Source organism: Pinus tabuliformis, chromosome 6, assembly GCF_031772625.1.
Source record: "Pinus tabuliformis cultivar Carrire ecotype Pingquan chromosome 6, CPIR1, whole genome shotgun sequence".
Lineage (NCBI taxonomy): Eukaryota > Viridiplantae > Streptophyta > Pinopsida > Pinales > Pinaceae > Pinus > Pinus tabuliformis.
Window position 1 is genome coordinate 174,081,800 of NC_142292.1, and position 25,465 is coordinate 174,107,264.

At 34.7% G+C, this 25,465-nt stretch overlaps 1 protein-coding gene, 1 long non-coding RNA gene and 2 pseudogenes across 2 annotated transcripts; all 4 read left to right on the forward strand.

Moving 5' to 3' along the window:
- The first annotated feature begins 673 nt into the window (after window positions 1-673).
- LOC149257986 (COBRA-like protein 1) lies at window positions 674-8,849 on the forward strand (annotated as a pseudogene).
- A 68-nt stretch (window positions 8,850-8,917) lies between these two features.
- LOC149257987 (protein MOTHER of FT and TFL1-like) lies at window positions 8,918-14,645 on the forward strand. Its single transcript, XM_089394957.1, has 5 exons — window positions 8,918-9,118; window positions 9,231-9,292; window positions 11,492-11,560; window positions 14,350-14,439; window positions 14,549-14,645. The coding sequence occupies exons 1-5, from the start codon at window positions 8,918-8,920 to the stop codon at window positions 14,643-14,645; spliced, it is 519 nt and encodes a 172-aa protein (XP_089251083.1).
- A 25-nt stretch (window positions 14,646-14,670) lies between these two features.
- Window positions 14,671-15,171, forward strand: LOC149257988 (uncharacterized). The gene is made up of 3 exons (XR_016245994.1): window positions 14,671-14,728; window positions 14,818-14,895; window positions 15,002-15,171. It is a non-coding gene; the product is annotated as an uncharacterized LOC149257988 (long non-coding RNA).
- Window positions 15,172-16,248: 1,077 nt separating this feature from the next.
- On the forward strand, window positions 16,249-16,910 carry LOC149257989 (protein DMR6-LIKE OXYGENASE 1 pseudogene; annotated as a pseudogene).
- The last annotated feature ends 8,555 nt before the right edge of the window (window positions 16,911-25,465 follow it).

A 25,465-nucleotide genomic window follows, 5' to 3' on the forward strand; every position in this document is an offset into this window, starting at 1 on the left:
TATAGTTTCACATTCAATAAATTGCTCTAAAAAATACTAGTAATGGTAGTAGATAGTAGAACTATGCACCGAAACTTTGATTTTGTTAAGCAATAGAATCTTACTCTTTATATATATATATTGAACACCATTATCAATTAATTATTTTTTGTGATTAAATATTAACTTCCAAACTGTATCAAACTCCCGATCACTGTACAATTTTTTTAGTTTGAAAAAGTAAAACATGTTATATGAAAGCAGACTTTTTCATTCTTAAAAGACAATCTAAAACAAACTCCGGATGATTGTACACTTTTTTTAGTTTGAAAAAGTAAAACACGTTATATGAAACCAAACATTTTCATTTTTAAAAGACAATCTAAAACAAATTAGATAAAGGTAGACATTTTCTATTTTTGAATGTCGAAAGAGAATACGCAACTGACCATATCCTCCCGACAGACATATATATATATATATATTTCACAAAACATAACTATAGAGTCTAGACTCTAACTAACCAGAACTCTGACACAGTCGTATGCGGCAGAGGGGATTCGGTGGGTGGACCTGCAACGCCGGGTCATTTACCATAGTTATAAAAGGGAGCAACGCTCTCCATTCATAATCAAATTCAGTCCATCTCTATTTATTTTCGAATAGAAGAAAAGAAAAATAGTGAGTTATAGCCATGGAATCCTTTCCGGCGTTAGCAGTTGCAGTACTAGTGATCTTATCATACGCGAATAGTATTGTTATTGTGCGTGCAAGTGATCCAGATCCTTTACAAGACATTTGCGTTGCTAATATGCAAAGCAATGGTAATGTTTCCATGTTGTAATTACATGTCCAAAGTGTCACACAAATAGGTATCGTCAAGATCAATTATCCAAGAAGGGTCCTTATAAAGTATTACGACACATTCCACTAAAGCCAAGGTTTGAGAGAATGTTCAAATGCAAGGAGTTGGCAAACTATATGGATCATCATGCACAAGGGAGTAGCCAAGATGGTGTCATGCATATGGTTGCGGATAGTAAATATTGGAAAGATATTGAGGTAAAATGGCCACATTTCATAAATGAGCCAAGGAATGCAAGAATTTCTCTAGCAATGGATGGCATAAATCCTTTTGGAGATCTTAGAACAACGTATTCTGTTTGGCCAGTGTTAATTATAAACAAAAATATCCCCCCTTTGATGGCAATGAAAAAGGAACATGCAATGTTAATTCTTATCATACCAGGTACTAGAACATGTGAATGCAATGTTTTCTTGAAGATTATATAAAAATATTTCAATTCAGTTAATCCTAATAAATAACTCTTTGTTCACTTAGGGAAATATCAGGTAAAGGATATGGATGTATACATGGAGCCCCTCATTGATGAGCTTCGTGAATTATTGGATGGTGTAAATATGTTTGATGTATCAAGACCTATCAATTATAGAAACTTCCTATTTCATGCGATTCTTATCTGGACAATTCATGATGCCCCGGGGCTCTCTATTTGTTGTGGTAATATAATATAAATTACATTTATAATTATAATTATTATGTTTATTTTAGCATTTACTAAATATGGGTTCCAATCTTATTTTAGGACTACAAACAAAGGGGAAACATGGTTGTCCATCATGTGGGCCAAAATTGTTGCATAGGCAGTCAAGGGATCTCAATAAAACTGTCTATGATGAGTATCGACAATTCTTACCACAAAATTATCGCTATCGAGTGCGTGATAAAGATATGTTCAATGGAAAGGAAGTGGAAATGAGGAAGCCAATAAAGATGAACCCTGCTAGGTGGAAAGCGATGTATGACAAAAAAGAAGGGACAGGCTTTCCCCTAGGAATGAAAAGACTCTCTATTTTCTACAAATTAGAATATTATGAGAGCTTGCCAATAGCCCACCTATTTGATACTATGCACATCGGGAAAAATGTGGCAGAGTGCTTGTGGAAACATCTAAATGGAAATAACATTGAAGCACAAATAAAGTTAAGAAAGGACCTTCGAGTTTCCAATATCATGCCGAACATGTGGTTGCACGAAGAAAACTCATATGTTCATGCTCGATGGACATTTACATCAAATGAGAAATAAAACATCATTTCTACTATGAAAAGCATAAGATTTCCTTCTGGCTTTGGTGCAACATTAAAAAACTTATTCACAAGAGATGGATCAGAGTTCTCAGGCCTAAAAACACATGATTGGCACAATTGGATAAAGGTAACGTTGTCACATGTTATATTTGTTGGAAACTTAATTATAAAATTGTATATCTTAGTGATAATATCAGTTCATGCATATTTTAACATGGTTATTTGTTAATAGACATGCTAGTATAGTGATGAAATTAGTTCATGCATATTTGAACATGGTTATTTTTTAATGGTCATGCAGTATGTGTTGCCTGCAGCAATGCCAAGTACTTTTGACCACAAAGTCACTTTGACTATTTACAAATTATGTAAATATCTGAGGTATTTTTCAATCCATCATGCATACTCTTCCATTACTCTTATCATTTGAAGTGAAATATTGGTTATGCCTTTATATTTGTTTCTACTTTTAGTTCAGAATAAATAACAAGTCTTTATTGTAATACTTGTAGGTGGGTCTCATCTAAAGAGATACATCAGGATGACTTGAAGTATTGGAAGAGGAATGTTTCACTTTTGATGTGTGATATTCAAATGTGCTTCCCTCCAAGCTTCTTTAATTCTCAAGAGCACTACCTTGCACACCTAGTAGAAGAGATTGAACAGCGTGGTCCTATTCATATTTGAACAATGTGGCTCGTGGAGAGATATATGAAGGTCTTGAAACAATTTGTGAGGCAAAAGGCTCGACCAGAAGGGTCCATAGTTGAGGGGTACATGTTTTTCTAGGCCATGGTTCATTTGAGTGAGTACTTACCTCAATTGCATCTTGAAGCTCCGTGATTATGGAATTATAACCAATCTCAATCATTTGAAGGAGAAAAATTAGAGGGAGAAGGGACTTCAAATAAGATAAAAGGTATAAAAAAATGTTAGGAGTTAATTTGTATCTTAGGTTTTATATTACATGGCTTTAAATAATTATTAATTCATTGAACGAAAAAAAATTTCATTGTAGATGCGAAGGAGTGGGAGGCATTACATTTGTATGTTGCATACAATTCTGACTTTATGTTGGAATGGATGGAGAAGTACGCTGAAAAAAAAGATATTAGAAGATGAAAATGCATGGGCCAATATATATAATAGACATGGTCAAAACACCACTCGAGGATTGCCTGCAAGCCATAAAAGAAAGTGGCTAGAGAGATGCTTGTGGAATTGGCTAAAGGCCAATATTGAGCACGAGGCAACAAAAGGGAATAATAGAGTAACACAACAACAATTGAATTTCATTAAAGGATCCATAAATGGGGAGGTGATATATATTAATAGATTGCATATATTTAAGAAATTTTTTGTTAGATTTCATATCCTTGGAGGACATTATTGAGCTTGATTTTATGTCTCTCAAGAAAGTTATTTTTCGTGTTGAATGGTACAAGCTTATTGAAGTGGGACAAGAAAAAACTATCTTGCTCCATGATAATGGATTCCACATGATCAATACATCTAGGTTTCAAGCCACTTCTGAACCTTATGTGTTTCCAAGTCAATGTGACCAAAATTTTCTCATTCCAAATTTAGAACAACCTGGTTGGTCATTTGTGATTGATTATGATCCAAGAGGACGAAGAGTAACATTTGTTCAAGATGTAGAGGACCATGATTTAATTGAAGATGTAGAAGTCCCCCCTGAAGACATAGCTGGCCAAGATGGAGATGATGAATAATTTATTGTCAATGATGCATATCACCAAGATGAAGACCAAGACGAGTTTATTGAAGTTTCTGAAGGACATGAGCAACCACATGGGCATCAAATCCATGAAGATGATGAATTCATTGATTTTAATTTATCTGTAGTTGAAGGTGATGAAGACTATGAAAATGATGGTATTAATTTATTTGTGGATTTAGGGTCTATTAATGATGGGGTATATATGCCATTAGATGAGGAGATTTCATCCGAGAATGACATTTTATGAACACTATGTATACTTTAATATAGTTTTAAGGATTCACTACAATATAATTTTTCTTTACAAGTTAGACATAGGAGTTTTTAATTGTAATGAACATTAAGTAATTTGAATGTTTAATGTTTTACTTGTGAGGATGACATTTTTCGATCACTATGTTTACTTTAAGATGGTTATAAGGATTCACTGCAATATAATTTTTCTTTACAAGTTAAGTATTGAGTTTTTAATTGTAATGAACATCAAGTAATTTGAACATTTAAGGTTTTACTTGAAAGACATATATATTTGGTGTTACCGATTCTATTTTCTTATCGGTTTTTTGATCAAGGTTTTCTTATTTTTATGTTATTATATGATTTCTTAAGAATGTACCCATGGGTGTTACTGATGCTACTATGGGGGATTCAATGATATTCACTACTTTTATGGAAATGTTAACAAATGCACGAGGGAAAGACGCTGCTATGATGATGCATGAGGTAAGCTTGAATATTGTCTTTTATATGTTCAATTATCTTATATTCCTTATTATATTATGCTAATTTATGTTTGTGGAATGCAGGCAATCACTAAAGTCATTCCAACCCCTATAACACCTTATAATACATCTAAGGTAATGATAGTGGTAAAACTTGATCAATATTTTTGTGCATTTAGTTAACTTATTTCACTATATATATATATTTATTAATATTTGTGTTTTTACTAAGCGTGCATTTTGTTGGCATGTAGGATTCATTTATGCCCCTCAATACAACCAATGTTGGCATGCAAGGATCATTAATGCCCCCATATACATCTAATGTTATGAAAAATGTAAGATTCAACCATTTATTTGTGTGAGTTTGATTATGTTATTTGTTGAGAAATCTAGGGCATATATTTAATAAAGATTTTGCACAACGACTCCATGATTTATGAGGTGTTACGAAGAACTACATCATGCCTTCAAATGGATCACCCCATCCGTTTTTTTCTTCTTGTACATACAATATTATTTTAACAAGTAACCCAAGCAATATATTATTCCAAAACATGATGTCAAGTTACTTTTCTAGGGTTTTTATGTAATCAAGAGGCCTTTTTAGGGTTTCTTAAATTCAAAACCTAGATCATACTCTTTTCCCTTTATGTCATTCTAGAGTTTATCCCATGCCCTAGAAATCAAATCATAGGGAAAAAATACTTAAGATTAAGGTTTCTAAATACTAGGGTATTTCTTAAAATATAAACCCATAAATTCAACCCTACTACATCTTATGATGGACCCTTTAAAAGAAAATTAGTATACTTACCTCATGGACACCTATCTGTACTGATTAGTATTTAGTAAACAACACTACATGGTAAACAGTAGAGGCCCCTTCATAAAAACCACTTACAACCATTACTCCCCTCCGCTAACAGCTTGTGGTTTCAACATACAGCTGTTACAACTCAAGGAGGACAGGAAGCTGTAAATCCATGTGGTCAACCAGAAATAACCCAGCTTATTCATCGTGATCCTGAAAGGTGTGCAAGTTTTTAGCTAATCCGACATCAAGATGTTGACAACTGTAAGGTTGGAGGGCCATTGTTGCTCAAATTCATCAATGTAGATATGTTGATGAGGGTATGACCAGAGATTACTTATATTGAAGAATGTGAAGGGATTCAAGGGAGAAATGGTGACCAAATCTTCCATAATGTTGGGTCTTGAAGAATCTGATAAAGAGATAAAGAAAACAATGAACGACACATGTGCTATGGGTGTTGATATCCTTACAATGGAATAGTATTTGCAGCCCATGGCTTTCAAAGAATGAAATTTGATTAGTATTGTTGATACAGGCTCTGGAAAAACAATGGCATATCCTTTACCTACTATTTTTCATGTTAATATGCAACCGTATCTAGCTTCAGATTCTGAACCCTGAATGCGAGCATTCTTGCATTCATAGTCGTTGCATTATTATTTGTGGAAGCTTACGCACACCTTTCATGAAGAAAAGATTATGGTGCTCTTACTATTGAGGAAGCTAACTCCACGACAATGTCCTAATTGTTTTGATTGACATCGCTGATTCTTTGGGTGATAGTCAGCAATTTGGATGAATTTCCTGGCGATAGATTAGAATATGGATAAATATGATGCCAAAAAGAAACTGCTTTGATCACATTGTAGCTAAACTCCAATTCATGTGTAAATCACACCAATTTTGGATCGAGGATTGTGAAAGCAAGTTTACTATGGAATAGTTTCTGGTGTTGAATCATTAGGTCTCAAAAGATACAGGCTTGTAATATTGGTTAATAGGTGCCTCAATTTCCACTATTCTGGACCCGTAGCACTCAAAGGAAGACATAAATCATGCCAATAATATTGTGGCCAATAACACTGGACAGGTGAGGAAAATCGCACAAGTATAAACTAGTAATGTCAATAGAGAAGGGGTTAAAATATGTAGAGTGCCCCAATCCAGATCCACCACATCTATTCAGCTACCACAACTTTATCACACAGATCTTGTATATACAGCATGAAAGGGTATTCAGATTTATTTACGAAAAATAGAAATCAATCTTAGATGCCTTATAAAGTATTGATTTGGCCGTAGATTCAATGTGTGCAAGGTCAAGTTGCAGATTGGGTATGGGCATATTTTAGAGCCCAGTTTTGATACAGAGACAACAACTCTGAGTGAAAATAAGGAAAATGCATTTTTGTTTTGAAGTGTGACTGCTTTTTCCATTCTTTTATGTCACTCTTGAAAATATTTTTACTTCTTTTTCCAATTCTTTTATGTCACTCTTGGCCTCAGAGTTAATCGTTTCTTTGGATATTTTTACTGCTTTTTCCCATTCTTTTATGTCACTCTTGGCCTCAGAGTTAATAGTTTCTTTAGTCTGCCAGTTGTTGTTGCTGTTCTTCTTCCCTGGATTTTGGCAAGCACTATTCTTCTCCACTTTCACTACTCCGTTTGAATAATGAAGCAACCAACCATTACAGGCCTGCAGGTTTATACACTTCAGTTATTGGTTCTTCATCATAAACTAATGTTTTCTCCATTCCCATTCCCATTGCATTTGTGGAGCTGTAGCTAGTCAGAAGGGTTGTTGAACTCTTCCTCTGGGGTTTCTGCCTGATTCATTAATTAATAATATCAAAGGCATCATGGAGAGAAGAGAGTTAAAGTCTTCAGAGGGAAGAAGTTGCATGCAGAATTTCCATATGTTGATCAGGAATGCAATTGGGTTTCTCTTAGCATTAACTATCTTGGCTATTGCATTTTCACCTGCAGGTGATGTTTCAATTCAGGGGTTAAATTTTGCCGTTTGTTTTCTATAACACACCAAGATTTATAATATAAACTTATTTTTACCATAAAATTTGGAAAAAATTTAAGTTTTAAGATCAATTTCCATTCTTAAACTTTTCCATCCTTATCAAGGATATGAATACAATATTAACTTAAAATTTATCGACATTGTGTGCTTTACAGGTGCTTATGATCCACTGGATCCAAATAGTAACATAACGATCAAATGGGATATTGTGTCTTGGACTGCAGATGGATATGTTGCAATTAATGCCCTTTCATCAAATAGGTATTGAATTACAATTCCCTTTCCTCATTTTCCTGAAATAGATGTTGATCTTTTCTGAATTTCATTCCTAGTAGCCTACAAGTTAAATTCTCAAAGCTTGACATGATGACAAATTTGTAAAACCTTCAAGTCAGGTAGAGCTTATTTTGATATTGAAGAAAATTTCTAATAAATTGTGTTGTATTGATTGGTATGTTCGATATTTTGAGTAAATCCTTCACTCATTTTTAATTAGCTTTATGTCCCTGAAATTAAGTAAGTATTCACTAGAAACATTGGTACAATTTACTAAACATTCCCTGAAAATCTTCATGCTAGAAATTATTTTACTCTTTGCTGAGTCTAATGAACTTCCCTTTGTAGTTGGCCATGACCATGCACAATTTTTAGTAGTACCACCATATACCAAGCCCCCCAGGATGGAATTTGGGTTGGCACTGGGCAAAAAAGAGGTCATCTGGGCTGTGGTTGGTGGCCAGACAACAGAGCAAGGAGATTGCTCCAAATGGAAAGCAGGTGTTCCACACTGTTGCAAGAAGGACCCCACCGTTGTTGATCTCTTACCAGGTGTGCCATACAATCAGCAATTTACTAATTGCTGCAAAGGTGGAGCATTGGCATCTTGGGCTCAGGATCCTCCAAATTCCATCGCATCCTTCCAAGTTAGTGTGGGCAATTCAGGGACCACTAACAAAACTGTCAAATTGCCAAAGAATTTCACTTTGAAGGTTCCAGGACCGAGTTATACTTGTGGCCCTGCTAAGATTGTTAAACCCAGCCTATTCTTTAGTCCATATCGCCACAAAACCACTCAAGTTCTGAGTAATACACTATTATAATCCCTCATAATTTATATATTTGTGAATGTCATGTCTTTCACTCTGAGCTAGCTAAGTCTTATATTTGAATTTCCCTTGTCCTTGTGCAGTGACATGGAATGTAACATGCATATATTCTCAGTTCCTGGCTCAGAAAAGTTCAACATGCTGTGTCTCCTTATCATCGTTCTATAATGATACTATAACACCATGCCCTACTTGCGCCTGCGCTTGCCGGAACAACATAACTCAACCTGCTTGTATTGAGTATGATTCTTATTCCCTTGCAAATTCATTCAATTTATTTACATGCCATAAGACACCTCCGCTACATTCGCCACTTAACTTGAATCGACTTCGACCGTGAATTTGAAGGAGGTGAGAAAGGAGAAGGAAGGAAATTAGAAAGCAAAATTGGGATTCATCTTTGCTGCAATGGCTCGTTCAACAGATCCCCTGGTAGTAGGAAGAGTGATAGGCGATGTTATTGAAATGTTCGTGCCTTCAATGGACATGGCTGTCTACTATGGATCCAAGCAGGTCACCAATGGCTGCGAGATCAAGCCCACTGCTACTGTTGACCGCCCCAATGTGCAAATAGCGGGTCGACACTTCGACGAGAGTCTCTATACTCTGGTACCCATTTCATCAATAATTTAATTCCAGCACCTCTGGTTTCATAAAATGAGTATTTACATATAAATTTGTTATGGGTCTTCTATGAATGCATGCATTTACATTTGATCAGGTAATGACAGACCCAGATGCTCCTAGTCCAAGTGAACCCAACATGCGGGAATGGGTTCACTGGTATAATAAATTCCTTTCCTTCTCCTTTCTTCAATTTATACAAACATGCAGGAACGGATTCACTGGTATAATAAATTCCTACCCTTCTGCTCTCTTCAATTTATACAGAAAATACACTAAAAAGACAATACACTGCAAAAAATTGAAAGAGATACACTCTAATGGTAATAATATTTGGTTATTATTACCAGGCCTGATATGCACATCGAGGTTGCAGAGTTCATATCTCCAGTTTTAGTATTCTAATATGCATGCTTGAGCTTCACAGCCTCTGCAATCTTATCAAAGTTTCTAATGCATATTAGACTAGATAGGTCTGATTTTATTTGGTAGTGCTCACATTCAATTATAACTTGATGGTGTCTAAACAATGGCACCGGTTTAGATCGTGTTGTGACATTGTCCATATTCAATGAACTCACTGCCTTTTTCCATATTCAATGTACTCAGTGCTGCCACAAAATGGCACATATATAGAAGCTGAGTCATTCCCATCCTCACATAGAGTTGCCAGCACTTCCTCTTCCTCCTTTTGCATTTGTACTATCACCACTTCATTGCATATTTGCCACACCATACTATTTAGTATTTTTATATGGGCCAATACACTGTCCTAGTCATCCCCAGCTGTATAATGCACAGTTGTACTGTTGTAACACTAACATAGGCACCAGAAGCTATGCTACTACAAAGGATTAAAAGTAAAGTAGGATGCTAATACCTTAATGTCTTTGCATGTCAAACACTATGTAATAAATATTCAAGTTTGCACATGGAGTTCATAGGTTCAAGGGTAAAACATTGAGATTCGTGGCCAGCCCTAATAGATTCAAGGTTGTTTGCTTCTGGACTGTAACACTATCTAAGAAACATTTTGTTAGCTCATTGAGTCTGTTGATTCAAATTTAAAATCAATATTATCTAATAAAGAGTTTCTTTTCAGCAAGAGCTAATAGATTCAAGGTTAAAACATTCAGGTCTGCAACTAGAGTTAATAACTTAATAGATCCATATCCAAGGTTAAGACATCTTTTTTTTTGGCCTGGGAAACACTATCTAATAAATATTCAGTTCGAAATAATAGTCTTTGGACAATCAAGTATTATTTAATAAATATTTTGAGTATTTTCAAAAACCTAGTGATCATATATTCACTTTTAAAACATCAAAATAACAGTTTTTGTCTTGTCAACATACCATATAATTGGTACTAGAGAATAATAGATTCAAATTTTTGAATATGAGGTTTGCACACAGTTATTATTTTATTCTAGTTAACCAAAATAGATCTAGTGAAAATGGATCTATTATTTATGGTAGTTCTTTAAATTTGGTATGTCAGTGAACTTTGCACCCAGCTTAAAAATAGATTGATAAAGATGGATATAATGCTGGTTGGTATTGGTAATGGGAGTTTATTCATAGTTTTTCTTATAATTTGGTATCTCTTTGAGGTTCGTTGCTGGTTGATGGATAGATCGTAGTTCAGTTGGATCTACTCTAATTTTCATTTCGCTTTAATACATCATGGATGGCTTTAATACATCATGGATTTTTGTGGACTTTAATGGTTAAGAAAATTCTATCATAGTGTATTAGGTTAAGATGGTTTATTTATTTATTTTCTCCTGTCTTTTGGTTAAGTCGATATATTCTTTGAGATTAAGATGCTTTTTTAATAGGTTTGATGAAGATTAATGTATTCTAGTTTACTAGGTTAATATTTTTTGTTTTAGTAATTTTTTTTTCTCATCATCTTAAAGATAACATGAAGTTAAGATGAATCATTTTAGGTCTAAAATTTTTTGGTTTAAGGTTTAGTTAAGATTAGTCTCTTCTAGCTTGTGAGGTTAATTTGTTTTGTTTTACTTTTTTAGTTTTTTTAATTGTTTTACTTTTTTAGTTGTTTTTACCTAAGGTGATAAACTCCTAAACCGAGATCTTTTTGTCAGTTTTTTTAAATACTGACTTTTAAGCATTGAGGTGTGATATTTTCGAGGTTTAGATAGATTTATACTATCTTTAGGTTAGACTAAATGGAACTGATATTCTTACGGATTAGATAGATTTGTACATTCTTATGTTAGATTAAATGGAACTATGTTGTATTCTACTAGGTTATTTACAGTTGTTTTAAGATAATGGTCAATAAGTTGAATAAATAATAATTTTTGTTTTTGTATTGGTGATCCCACTCAGGATAGTGACTGATATTCCTGGATTCACAGATGCAGCTCAAGGCCAGCTAGCCTTTTCACTTGGTGGACTGTGTGGATTACATAGTACTTGGCCTTCGTTCCTTCTATTTTTTACAGTTCAAAATGTTGTTTACTTTCATTATTTTATCTCAGTGGTTGAGTTTACAAGTTTTTGCAGGGCATGAAATAGATATGCTGTGATTTGTGACATGATGTACTTTCTATCCCATTAACTATTTTGGTCATCTTTTTTTTCGCATGCTTTGTAATACTAAGTACTTTTCCTGTCTATTAGCGAAAATCATGAAGTTCGATGGGTGCAAAGGAGTATGCTTCTGGATACCCTTGCAAAAGGATTGGCTCTAGGAACGATCAGATTTAATGCTAAAGTTGTTTCCATTCAACAGTCTACAGATTCTTATTTAACTATAGTAAAACTGGGAGATGGAACGCTTATCAAAGCTAAGGTAGCATCTTAAATCCAAACTTCTGACTCCCATTTGAAGTAGTAAAACTTGGGCGTAATTCTGACAAATTACCTGACAGTTACACTATAATAAGCCTTCTGAAGTTGAAGCTGAATAATTACATATCCTTGGAATTAACAATGTAACAGAGTACTGAGCCCCTCTAGAGACATCCTTCTATAGACTTTGATTCTCAAATGATATTTGAGGCATCCCTGTTCTCCTATGTTTTTTACCTGTTTTCTATGGAATGGTGATGAGAACAGGAATGCCACAAATATCATTTGATGCATCTCCAGTTTTGTGGGAACGGCTCATTGGATGTCGCTGGGAAATCCCCTACATGAAGGGACCATTCTTAGGATATTCCTAGCAAGAAAGGCACTAGTTTTCCATTACTGAAATTTGGTTCTATGTTGGAGCCATTGGTGAAATTCATTTGCTTGCCAATTCTTGCTGGAAGATAGAGTCATAAACCTTTGGCCCATTACAATGTCAACCTGCAAAGACAATTAAAGCATTGGATAAAGATGCACCCTTTATACTACAACAAACCTTTCATAGGTTGTTTGAGACAAATAAAATGCAAGCTGAGTTGAGTTCACTGTTATATATCCATAACTAGAAGTTCCTCCTCAACTGTACATTGTATATATTATAGCCACTAACATAATGATGGAATTATCTGGTGGGAAGCCTTCATTAACTGAATTACATTATGTTATATGGAATTGTCTTGATTTACTATCGAGTACTCACATGTCTGTTTAAGGTTAAAAAATTAGTAAACTGCATTCAAATGCATGCTAGTCACATTATTTTCTGCTGGACAATTATATTGCAGATAAGTAGGCATTGCGTTGTTGGACAATTGTTCAACTTATGAATAATTACAGGTAACCAAAAAATTTGGTTTCTCTGGTAGAGAACTATTTAGCAGAAAATGAAAATAGCTTGCTAGTCTTTGCTTTCAGCTAGGACTAACATCCTTTGAGTTTTCTTCGATCTTCAAGACAAACTATTTCCACTGTTAAAACTTAAATAGTTATAAGGTAGAGGGTAGGCAATATTTAGCTGGCCAGAAGCCAAGACTACTTTATGTAACCCAAAGTATAATCGTGAACAACTATAGCTTGTATTGAAACACTTGCATATAGGCAATGAAGCACATAAAGTTCCATCGTAAGTTTCACATGTACATAATCAAAATGTTTGCTATTAAATAATTTAAGAATCAATACACATTTTAGCCTAGGAGACCATGACCATATACAATGATGAGAATAGAAAAATTATTTCCCAACTTAATATTCAACCTCAGTTTGATTTTCTTGTTTATAATCCAGGAAACCATGGTAAGAAGGCCTGTAGATCCGGAGGAGGAGCTCAGAATGATGGCTCAAGAAGTCCGTGATTATGTGGAAGCTGTTCTGAATAGTCTTGTTGCAAATGTTCCCAAAGTAAGACATCCATGTGGATGAGCACACAATACAACCATACAGAATCTCAGTGTTTATTCAGTCCATGATACTTGAATTGATGATTTGATGATTTGCAAGCTGTGGTGCTTTGTCAAGTTGAGAAAGCCAAGGATGAAATGCTGACCCAACTTTATAGCTCAGTCAAGTAAGGTTTAATGAAAAAATGTGGTTAAGGTACGTCAATAATTAGTTTGATTATTTTCCCATTTCTGTATTTTTCCAAACTGATTTTGATTTTCACTTGAAATCAGGTCTCTTGGGACTTTACGAAAGTAGTGTTTTTTGTCATCCTCTATAGGTGTAGTAAACACCTATTGATTGGAGCACCGTACACTTGAGCTTTTGGGATGCCTTTTCAACTTTTTGTTTAGAAAGGTCCTACATGGATTTAAACTTGGATCGATCCCAAGAGAACTTTTGACTTATCAATTCTATATTCCCGTGTTGATATGTACATAGTGTGGGCTCAGTAGCAACACCTTTTAACCTCAATATCAATGAAAATGGAGCAACTATGAGCCCTTTTTTGGTTCCTTTTTATCAGCACTCTATTTTACTAGTTTATGTCTCTTTATTTTGAATTTTAATTTAATTTAATTTTGAATTTATAGACAGACTGTGTTATTGGTTTTTTTTATCAATACTGGTTTGCTTTTCCTGCTTCTGTTGGCATTTTCCTCGTTGAATTGGCGAGGGTTCTATATTTTTCCACTTATATTTATTTGAATTTTAATTTAGTTTAATTTTGAATTTATAGACAGACTCTGTTATTGGTTGTTTTGATCAATACTGGTTTGCTTTTCCTATTTCTGTTGGCATTTTCCTGATTGAATTAGCGAGGGTTCCGTGTTTTTCCACTTCTATTTATTTGTTTCCTTCTTATTTATTGATTGGGATTTTGTTTGTTGCAGTATTCATGGGCAATGTGAAGTTATCATGTTTGATATTACTGCACGATTGACTTACAAGAATGTCCCAACGTGGCACAAAGATCTTTGCAGGTATCTCTTTTGCAGAGGGGTTGGATCTCTAAGTAGAAATGAAGGTTCCTTAATTGTGTGGTGGCACAACTGCCTGAACCGATTAGCTAAATATCTTTGTGAATTTCAGGGTGTGTGAGAACATTCCTATTGTTCTTTGTGGAAACAAGGTTTATGTGAAGAATAGGCAAGTGAAAGCTAAGAAAGTTACTTTTCATAGAAAGTAGAATGTTCAGTACTATGAGATATCTACAAAAAGTAACTACAACTTTGAGAATCCATTCCTGTACTTGGCACGGAAGCTCTCAGGGTGAGCCTTTAATCTAGTTTTTGATGCTCCCTAACATGAATGTTATATTAAAAAATTTGTGTTGATTCTATAATGTGTTATTTTTATAGGGATCCAAACCTTCATTTTGTGGAGTCACCTGATCTTGCTCCTCCTGAGGTTCAGATAGACCTTGCAACCCAGCAGCAGTAAGTAGAATGTTATTTTCTTATTATTTTTTGTTAACTTTATTGAAATAATTTGTTCCATTTCTAAAAGATTGAAACTTTGGCTTACAATCTTTTATGTTGTCAGGTATGAGGCAGAACTTGTAGCAGTTGCGGCCCAACCCCTTCCAGATGACGATGATGATGCTTTTGAATAGCTTTGTTAAGATGCTTTTGCATATTTCGGGATTGGTGGATTCAATTAGTTTTGTATCATTGGAGTTTGCTCTTGAGTTCCAACATTTAATTCTGATTTGTATTTGGGGCTTAGAATAGCATTATCGCATCTCTCTATATGTGATTTGGGTACTATGTAGAGGTTTTCATCGGTGGAGTTGGCTAAGCTATCTTAGTTCAACTCCATTACAGAGCTATTTTTATATGCTAAGACAGTTTTTTCCGTTATATACTCTTGCACATTTTGCACAAGAACTTTTTGTACTCTTCAAATATTTCAAGAATGCTCAAGTGCCTTTCGTTGTGTACTCTTGGGGGAAATGCTAGTTGCGATGATTGTTGCTTGTAATATATTATGGCTTGTTAAAACTTTCTTTGAAAATTCCAGCTATGTCTGAGGATTTATTTTAACTTTGAAATTGGTTTACATAAAGCTTGTACAATGAACAGCTTACCTGCTAGACTATCAGAATAAATGATATTATAAAGTAAGCGCTAATACCTTGTATACAGTCCAAAGCCTCCCTTTGCAATATTGTTTTCATCCGGGAAATTTTCTGTTGCAACTGTCAATGTTTCCATGGTAAAAACAATTGGTTGACCCTACGTATAGCCTCTGTTTCCATTCGGGGCTCTACAAATTGCAATTTCTGCAATGCGAACTTGAAATTTCTAACTTCGATTAGAAGTCGTGCAACATCCGTATGGAAAAAAGATTGTATTCGCAATAACATCAAGAAGAAAGAAAGATGCATGTCCTCTAAACTGGATCTTCACACTGAGACCAATGCTAATGGTGTTGCGAAACTATTGTGCAATGGAATAAACAATGTTGAGGTGCAGAACAAATATATTTTGCATCCCCAGGAGCAACCCAACATGTCTTGGGTATCTTTCTGCGAGAGCATTCCACTGGTGGATCTGAAACACCTGGATGGCCCTAGCAGAACCACTGTCATACAACAAATCCAACGTGCATGTCAGGAGGATGGCTTTTTCCAGGTACAACCTTCAATCTCCAATGTCCCAAGTTATGATTTTTTTTGCGGAAGGGATTGGATTCATGAGGTTTTGAATTTTGAATCTCATAATATCTCTAAATAGACTTCCAAAATCTCAATTATGAACTTTAATTCTTAAAAAAAATTCTGTTCAAATATGATGAACCACGGGGTACCAGAGAGGGTGATGAAAAATATGATGGGAATCGCCAAAGAATTCTTCGAAATGCCGATGGAAGATCGTGCATGCCTCTATTCAGAGGATCCAAAGCGACTGGCTCAGCTTGCTACAAGCTTCAATAGTCACAAAGATGAAGTCCTTAACTGGAGGGACTATCTGAGACACCCTTGTTTTCCATTACACGAAGTCATTGACTCTTGGCCTAAAAAACCTGCAGCCTATAGGTAGCCATTAAACCTTGTGTCAACCGTTAAAGCATCAATCATAACTCGTTTGGCTTAATATAATATTGAAGCTTTTGTTACAGGGAAATTGCAGGCAAGTACGTTGTGGAGGTGAGGGCACTGTGTTTAAGGCTGCTGGCTGCAATTTCTGAAGCTCTAGGACTCCATTCTGATTACTTGAATAATATTTTTGGGGAACATCGACAGTGGTTAATTGTAAATTACTATCCACCATGCCCAAACCCAGATGTTACCCTTGCTTTAAGAAGCCATCCAGACACAGGTGGCATCATTGTTCTAATGCAAGGCGATGTCAGCGGTTTGCAAGTACTTAGAAAAGGGAAGTGGGTTGTTGTAGAACCCATTGCTAATGCCTTTGTTATCAAACATAATAAGCGAGTCTTCCTTGGTTAAAATCAAAATAATTCACGGGCTACATAAGAAACCTCACAAGATTTTGATAAGTGATCAGTTAAATAATATTTGTGATGAGTCTGTTCAGAGTATTAATTTTCAACAATGATCAAAAATATTATGAAAAAGAAGTTAAAATAACTGGGAGGGCATAAAAACGTTCCATTACAGATCATTCAAGCGAAAGAATACTCACTCTATAACACTGTGTAATCCAGTTCTAGATATCATACACACTCTATAATACTGTGTAATCCAGTAGAGCGATGAAGCTATATTTTTGATAACATGATTGAAGCATAAAACTAACACATACCTGCCACCAACGAAATTCCTAAAATCTTGTACAGTTGATAACTGTGGCTATCAAGCCTGCCTGGGTATTCTTGTGGGTATGTTGTCTGTTGAACACATAAAGGTATCGCCATTTCATTAATTTGGCTCTCGATTGATTTCTGCATAAAGATTCGCATTGTCTAAATCTAAAGTTGTTTCCATTCAACAGTCTACAGATTCTTCTTTAACTATAGTAAAACTAGGATATGGAACGCTTATCAAAGCTAAGGTAGCATCTTAGATCCAAACTTCTGACTCCCATTTGAAGTAGTAAAACTTGGGCATAAATTTAGTAATGAATTGAATCCCCTCTTGCTAAACAAAGGTAATATTAATAACCCATATGCATTGGTTTCTATCAGACAGGAATTTCTGTGGTGGTTTCTCTCATACACGAGTACTATTTGTGAAATTTGAATGTGAAACTACTTTGAAAGAACATTCAAAATGATTTTATTTATTTTTTTTTAAATAATTTTTTATATTGTCTCTAGAGAGACAATAGTTTGAATTATGATTTTATTTATTTATTTTTAAATAATTTTTTATATTGTCTCTAGAGAGACAATAGTTTGAATTATGGACATATTGTCTCTATAGAGACAATATGTTTTTAATCTCAGCTATTGTCTCTAAAAAGACAAAAATGTAATTGTCTCTAAAGAGACACAAATGAAGTTGTCTCTAGAGAGACAAATGAAATTGTCTCTAGAGAGACAAATCAAATTGTCTCTTAATAGACAATAATTCTTGTCCTTATAGAGACAATAATAATATGTGTTCTATATTGTCTTTATAGAGACAAATTTTTGAGACATTATATTTTGAGACACCCGCTTAGAGACAATATTTAAGACAATGCACAAGTTTCTTTTTGTCTTAAGTTAAGACAATTGACTCAAATATTGTCATAAATATTGTCTTAAAACCCCCCTACATGTAGTAGTGGCATCAAAATCCAACCCATATTACTTCAATTGATGAAGTATTTATACAATTTCCTCACAAAATATCTTGATAAAAATATCAAGAGCTATTACAAATATCTAAAAACTATATTACAAAAATAGAACACAAATAAAGGTAACTAAAACTATTTGAAGAGTTCTAGTACTATCCTTGAGGATTTTTTTAATAAAGAAGAGAAATTCGAATTTGGTTGCAACTCATATTTGATGAGGTGGCCTCCAAGTCACTAACTGTCTTTGAACTTTTCCTCCCGAAATTCTGAAAAATAGAGTTATGTAATACCTTTGTGTCTCCCAAAACATAATAGATGTTAGAAACGTGAGAGACATTTTTGTAAATGATTATGTTAGCAACAAAAACCTATTTCATGTTTTGAAAATTTGTTCCCCCCTACTCGGAAACTGCATTTGAAAACCCTGGCTAAAATAAGGAAACTTCTGGAAAACATGCTTGCAAAGATTCATCCAAATATCCCAAACCATAACCTCTGTTAATCTGAGGAACAAAAACCTCCTCCAGTTTCCCAAGATTCATCTTTGTTTAGCCACCATATTCTCTGCAAAAAGGTGACTAAAACATGAAATTTCTCGAAAACATGCCTTCAAAGATGTAATTGTATCTCCAAAACCATAACAACTGATAGAAAACTGAGAGTGGGTTTTGTAAAGAGGATGTTATAAACAAAAAACCTCTTTCCATTTTTGAAAATTCATTTTCGGTTGTTTGTATTTACTTTATTACATCATTTAATCATGTTTAAATGCATGATTAACTAAATCAACCAGCTAATGAGACTTAAATTTACATTTTGAGGGGGCATTTTACTCATGCAGACCCATTTATTATTTCTAAAGTACTAAAACCTATTATATCATCAAACTTAAATGATCAAAACTAATCATGTTACAACATTGGCTCCAATGGGCACTGCTTCCCCCTGTGCGATGCAGAGAACTATTAGACCAAATGCCTTTAGTGTTGGGCATAGAGTCATACCATAAAACCATCAACCACTAATTTTCCATCTTATGTCGAAATATAACGAATCTCCATGGATCAGTGTTTTCATTTGAATACTCTGCTACTGCACACTACACACTACAACCTACAACTGTGAAATGCAACCATATGCCTGCACTAATTCAGATACTCTTTCATACTGAAATCTGAAAACTGAAAATTTCTAAAGACTGAAAATATAAGTTGATCTATCATATACTCTTCAAATCACACCACTCATAAAAATCGAACACGTTGATATACTACATACTGAAACTCAAAATATCTATTTAATCCCCACACCTCTATCTAACTGAACTGAAAAAAATTACACTATTAGGTGTAATCAGCTTTCCAATGTAACCAAGTGCGAAGTGGATTTATTGACAAACCATGTTGTGAGGAGCTGAAAATCTGAAGAATATATACAATATGAACATAAAATCCCATGGAAAACCTATACTCATAGGTGTACTTTAAAAGTTGCATCCTTTGTAGACAATTTAAATTTTTTACCATGGCTGAGAGGGAGAGACATATACTACTGATTGAAAGTATCAATGAACCTTGCATAGCAGTAAAGGTAGCTGAAATTTCGAAACAGTCGGATTGATCACCCAGTGGAATCGCCATATGACAAAGTGGAGTCACCAAGCGAAAGAAATGCAACCAATAATAAATGTCTACTCCTTGTTCACCATAAAAGAATAGATCTAATCTTTATCATTCCCTGGAGAAATATATATTCGTTACTCCGCTCCATGGCAAGGACGCCAGATTTTATACCTATTTCCCGTAGGCAGTCCTTGGATGCAAAAACTATGCCAGGAAACCAACTCAACTAGCCTTTAGGTTCAAGCTGGCCCTTGAAACAGAGGGGGCTCCATCAGTTGTTACGAGGCTTTGTTTAACGTTGTTCACCTGTCACTGAACAAAAGCCTTTGAAGCACAATGGCTAGATTTATGGTTTTATTGGAGATGGTTGGTGATCAATGAAAATCCCTAATCATGATTAAAGGCCTCTCTCATAGGGTCCCTTCTGAAAGTGTCAGCTTCGAGCCTGACAGAATGACTTAGCTTTTTCAAGAATTATGGTAGAAGAATGTAAGGGGATTCCTAATAATTGAGCAGTCAGACTGACTACTTAACAACTAGGGAAATTTAGATGTGTGTAGAAGATTTCTACAGCCCAACAAAAACATATTCAAAGGTAACAAAAGGCCAAAGTGAAACTGATTCCAAGAGGAGCTATTTCAGACAAATAGTCTAATAAGCTAATCTCTTTCTAAAGGTTATGATTTTGCATGGAATTACAGGGAGATTAAGATTTAATCTACCTTACCCAAACCTTCCTACAATTTCTTTGAACATATGTAGAAACAAGTTATGAAAACACTAGAAAGACATACAAGAATTACAAAATTTTGTCATAACTGGAGTTGGAAGGCTTTCATTAGAATTCTATAAGAGAAGCTATTACATAGTTTAAGAGCCTTGGCATCAAAATCCAACCCATATTACTTCAATTGATGAAGTATTTATACAATTTCCTCACAGAATATCTTGATAAAAATATCAAGAGTTATTACAAATATCAGAAAACTGTATTACAAAAATAGAACACAAATAAAGGTAGCTGGAACTATTTGAAGAGTTATAGTACTATCCTTGAGGATTTTTTTGATAAAGAAGAGAAATTTAAATTTGATTGCAACTCATATTTGATCAGGTGGCCTCCAAGTCACTAACTGTCTTTGAGCTTTTTCCTCCCGAAATTCTGAAAAATAGGGTCCTGTAATACCTTTGTGTCTCCCAACATAATAGATGTTAGAAAACTGAGAGAAGTGTTTGTAAATGATGATGTTAGCAACAAAAACCCTTTGATTTTTTGAAAATTCGTTTCCCCCTACTTGGAAACTGCATTTGAAAACACTAACTATGAAAAGGAAAATTCTGGAAAACATACCTGCAAAGATTCATCCGAATATCCCAAGGAGAGAGGTTTTTGTATAATAGAATTGTAGGAACAAAAAACTCCTCCAGGTTCCCAAGATTCATCTTTGTTTAGCCACCACACTCTCTGCAAAAAGGCGACTAAAACATGAAATTTCTGGAAAACATGCCTTCAAAGATGCATTTGTATCTCCTAAACCATCATAGTTGTTAGAAAACTGAGAGTGGTTTTTGTACATGAGGATGTTATAAACAAAAACCACTTTCTTCTTTTTTAAATTCATTCTCAGTTATTTGTAAACCATGTTTGAATTTACTTTATTACATCATTTAATCATGTTTAAATGCATGATTAACTAAATCAACCAGCTAATGAGACTTAAATTTACATTTTGAAGGCATATTTTACTCTTGCAGACCCATTTATTATTTCTAAAGTACTAAAACCTATTATATAAGAAAATTTAAATTATCAAAACTAATCATGTTACAACAGCTGCTAGAACGGGCGAATTATTTTGCCTCTTCAATTTTGCTAGTGATCCTAAAAATTCGGTGGGAAACTTTTGACCATATTGTTTAAATAAAATGAAAAAAACATAAAAAAGGGGTGGTGGGCTGCCACCCCCAATGAAATTGTTATATGATATAGTCAAACAAGGTGGATGGGCCACCCAATGGCGGACCCACCCAACCAAATGGCACAACATGGCAGAATACAATGGGTTGACAGGGTTTGAACTCACGTCGACCAGTGGCTAGCCTGCCCAATGTGGCAGCCAAATCAAAACAAAACCAAACTAAACGTGCCTCTACCACAAAATTGTGTAAAACAGCAAAATCATTATGTAACCATAGGAAATTTCAAGTGAGGGCAGGGTTGGAACCACCGACCTCCCTTGCCCAACTTAACCCCGCCACCAATGGCCCAAGTGGCTTGTCTTTGTATTGTTTGTGAAAAAACACATATTTAAACCCAAACATTCATTCACCTGGGACAGAAGAGGCAGTGCTGAACCCAATAATAGTGAAATTCTGAAGGCATGTTTTTGAAGACAACCATTTTGAGAATATTCATTTTGTAGAAGCTTGAGGAATCTAAAAGATTCCCTTGGAGGCTGATTTTTTACAAAGGTAGAATGATGCCAACTTTATAGTCATTTTTATCAAAATTTTACAAGGAGCACGATGGTGGACTCAGAATGGTCATCTGAGTAGCAAGATTTCAAGGAGTCATTAATAAGGAATCTTTGGAGAATCTTTGAGATTCCTGAGGGTCCAGATTTGACAGTGTCAGAAAGGGGTCAAGTTTATAGTTGTTTAACATGATTTCGTGCCACAAATTCAACGATGATGTCTGTTTTTGTAACTAAGATTTGCATTTTCATGCCATCCCCGAAAGTGGAGGTATATGATGTAGTGATGCTATGTCTTTCTTTTTATTTGCTAAGATGATGATTTTGTTGTTGAGATCCTTGTTACCATTATGTTGAAAGATACTTGTATGCCATGTCATATGAGAATTTATTATCTTGTCATGCTGAAGGAGGACCCATATGAGTGAGAGCTCTTATAGGAGAACGTCTCCTGGAGGGAAATCCCACTCTATTTGAGGGAGTTTACCCTTGTAATGACAAATAATGTACCATGTACTTAACATCATTCTTCAACATTTAATGAAGCAGCCTCCCCACTCTTAACATCTAGCCCGTAGACGTAACCCACACTTGGTGAACTTCATTATCAACTTGTTTGTGTTCTTTGATTTGATGGTTGTCATTATTTTTCCTCTTCTTTAAAGCACGCACATACGGTTTTTCATACTCTTTCACATGCAATTTTGTTAACATCACAAAATTAAAAGATCTTGGTTAATTCTAGTAGCAGAGAGAATCCATATCAAACTATGAAAGCAAAGTGCCTATGGAGTCTCTGGTATTCTCAAATCCATCTTAAAGGGTTAAAAGACATTATGGAGTGATGATAAATAAAGGAAAATCTTTGGATGTAATTCTAGAAGAAGTTTAGGGAAATTTGTGTTACTACAAGGCCAAAAATTTCATGCCCCTGGGAGCTAATTTGAATTGGTACTTATACAATTTGATGGGGAAGCATCCCCCTTGAAAGGAGGAATCTTTCCCCTCCAAAATCCCTCAAAATGTGGATCTAGTCCTCAACAATAGGAATCTTCTTTAAATACTGAGTTTTGATTTCTCTTGTAGCAGGGAATACATCCCTAGATTTTCTCAAACAGTGGAGCTACAAAATTTGTTCAATAATTGTATAATATCCTATTCATTTGTTGTTTCATCAAAGAAAGTTCTGAAATTCTTTCATTCTACATATCTTCAAAATTCACTCAATATTCTCTCAATATTCTACAAGTTAATTAATATTAGGCACATGATAAGCAATTATCATTAAAGCTTCCTAAGAACTTATTAAAGCTAAGAAAACAATATTAAGTGTAAAATGAGAGATTTAATATAGCCTTTATGTGCCTAGGAAAGGTTAGATGGGCTTTATTTTGCACCGAATTGGGAAGCCCATCACTAAGTTCCATTGAGGCCTGTGTGCTTGCTTATGTATAATTTTTTAGGCGAGTGGGCCATTGTATTGATACATTGTAAGACCAAAGTTCCCATGTGATTAGGCTACATAGACTATGTAGTAAAAGTTCAGTGAGCCTAGTATACATATTATGTAAATACAATGGGATTAACATAATACCACCATGGTTGTAGATCGAGGTACAAAATGTGTATGGGGGGCTAGGACTCCATGATCATAAAAGTGCTTTGATACATTATAATATTATAGTATATCATTAAAAAATGTAAAAGTAAGGGGTACCATTCCTATAAAATGGAGGTTCTCTTATTCAATGGATGTGGTTAAGTGGGGACAAGTTTCTATATGTGAGGGCCTGGAGGGTAATTAGAGACTCATAAGGGTTGTAGGAACTCTTGGAAGCCACACGGTCCGGGAAATACATGGTCGACCAATTTGGTCACCCTGGAGGTAGTGGTATCGCCCGATTGACTGTTAGTGAAAATAAGGGGGTGCATTAATTGAGTGCGGGGCAAATGGGGCATATGAGATTATTGGTTAGAGGTTGTTATGGTTTGGTACCTTGGCCTTATTTGTATCTGGTTGTGGATATGTACCTGGCTTTAGCAGGCGTTAACATCATGGAGTAATGTCCCTAACTCGAGGGTGATTGAAAGCTAAGAGAGCACGAGTAACATGGTATATGGTTGGATGGTATGTCTAAGTCATATAGCTAGTCAACGAATTTCATAGATAAGTGCTTGAAACTTGTCACCTACATGTTTTATGTATTATCTATCATGTTATTTTACTATCTTGTCATTCTATATGTTTGTATATTGTGATTATGGTATCAAAGTCAAAAGCAGTGACATTGCCTCAGTTGAGATACTAGGGGGTGTTACACAAGGCATTATTCTTATTGTATCTTTTTGATAATTCTTTTTTTTTTTGGTAGGTAAGCACCCACGGGGGATTAGAACTAGTGACCTATCGCAAGGAGTGTCTTAACAGTGCACCCATTCACCGTCAATCCAAAGCCCCATGGGCAATCTCTTTGATAAAACCTTGAGACCATGGCATCTAGAGAAAGAAATTTCTTCTCATATTCAGAGCTAGTGGAGGAATGTGGGCAGTGGATTTTGGATACTAGCCAGGCTGAAAAGAGTAGTATCTTTTCATTATTTATTTATTCGAAAATGAAAACCTTGATAGGAAGTATTCTTATGGAAAAATAGGATGATAGGTATAATGTTTTTCCTAGCCTTGATGATGTGAAAATAGAATAGCAGAACTTGTAGAATTGCTCTAAAAAATACTAGTAATGATAGTAGATAGTAGAACTATGCACTCAAACTTTGATTTTGTTAAGCAATACAATCTTACTATATATATTGAATACCATTATGAATTAATTATTTTTTGTGATTAAATATTAACTTCCAAACTGTATCAAACTCCCGATCACTGTACAATTTTTTTAGTTTGAAAAAGTAAAACATGTTATATGAAAGCAGACTTTTTCATTCTTAAAAGACAATCTAAAACAAACTCCGGATCATTGTACAATTTTTTTAGTTTGAAAAAGTAAAACACGTTATATGAAACCAAACTTTTTCATTTTTAAAAGACAATCTGTAGACATTTTCTATTTTTGAATGTCGAAAGAAAATACGCAACTGACCATATCCTCCCGACAGACATATATATATAAACATAACTATAGACTCTAGACTCTAACTAACCAG

What these genes read in the sequence shown, in the direction of transcription:
- LOC149257987 (XM_089394957.1), top strand. Translation starts at nt 8,918, where the DNA reads ATGGCTCGTTCAACAGATCCCCTGGTAGTAGGAAGAGTGATAGGCGAT. An exon ending in ATGCGGGAATGGGTTCACTG is followed by an intron (nt 9,293 to 11,491) that starts GTATAATAAATT and finishes GATCCCACTCAG; the next exon opens with GATAGTGACTGATATTCCTG. An exon ending in TGGCACAAAGATCTTTGCAG is followed by an intron (nt 14,440 to 14,548) that starts GTATCTCTTTTG and finishes TGTGAATTTCAG; the next exon opens with GGTGTGTGAGAACATTCCTA.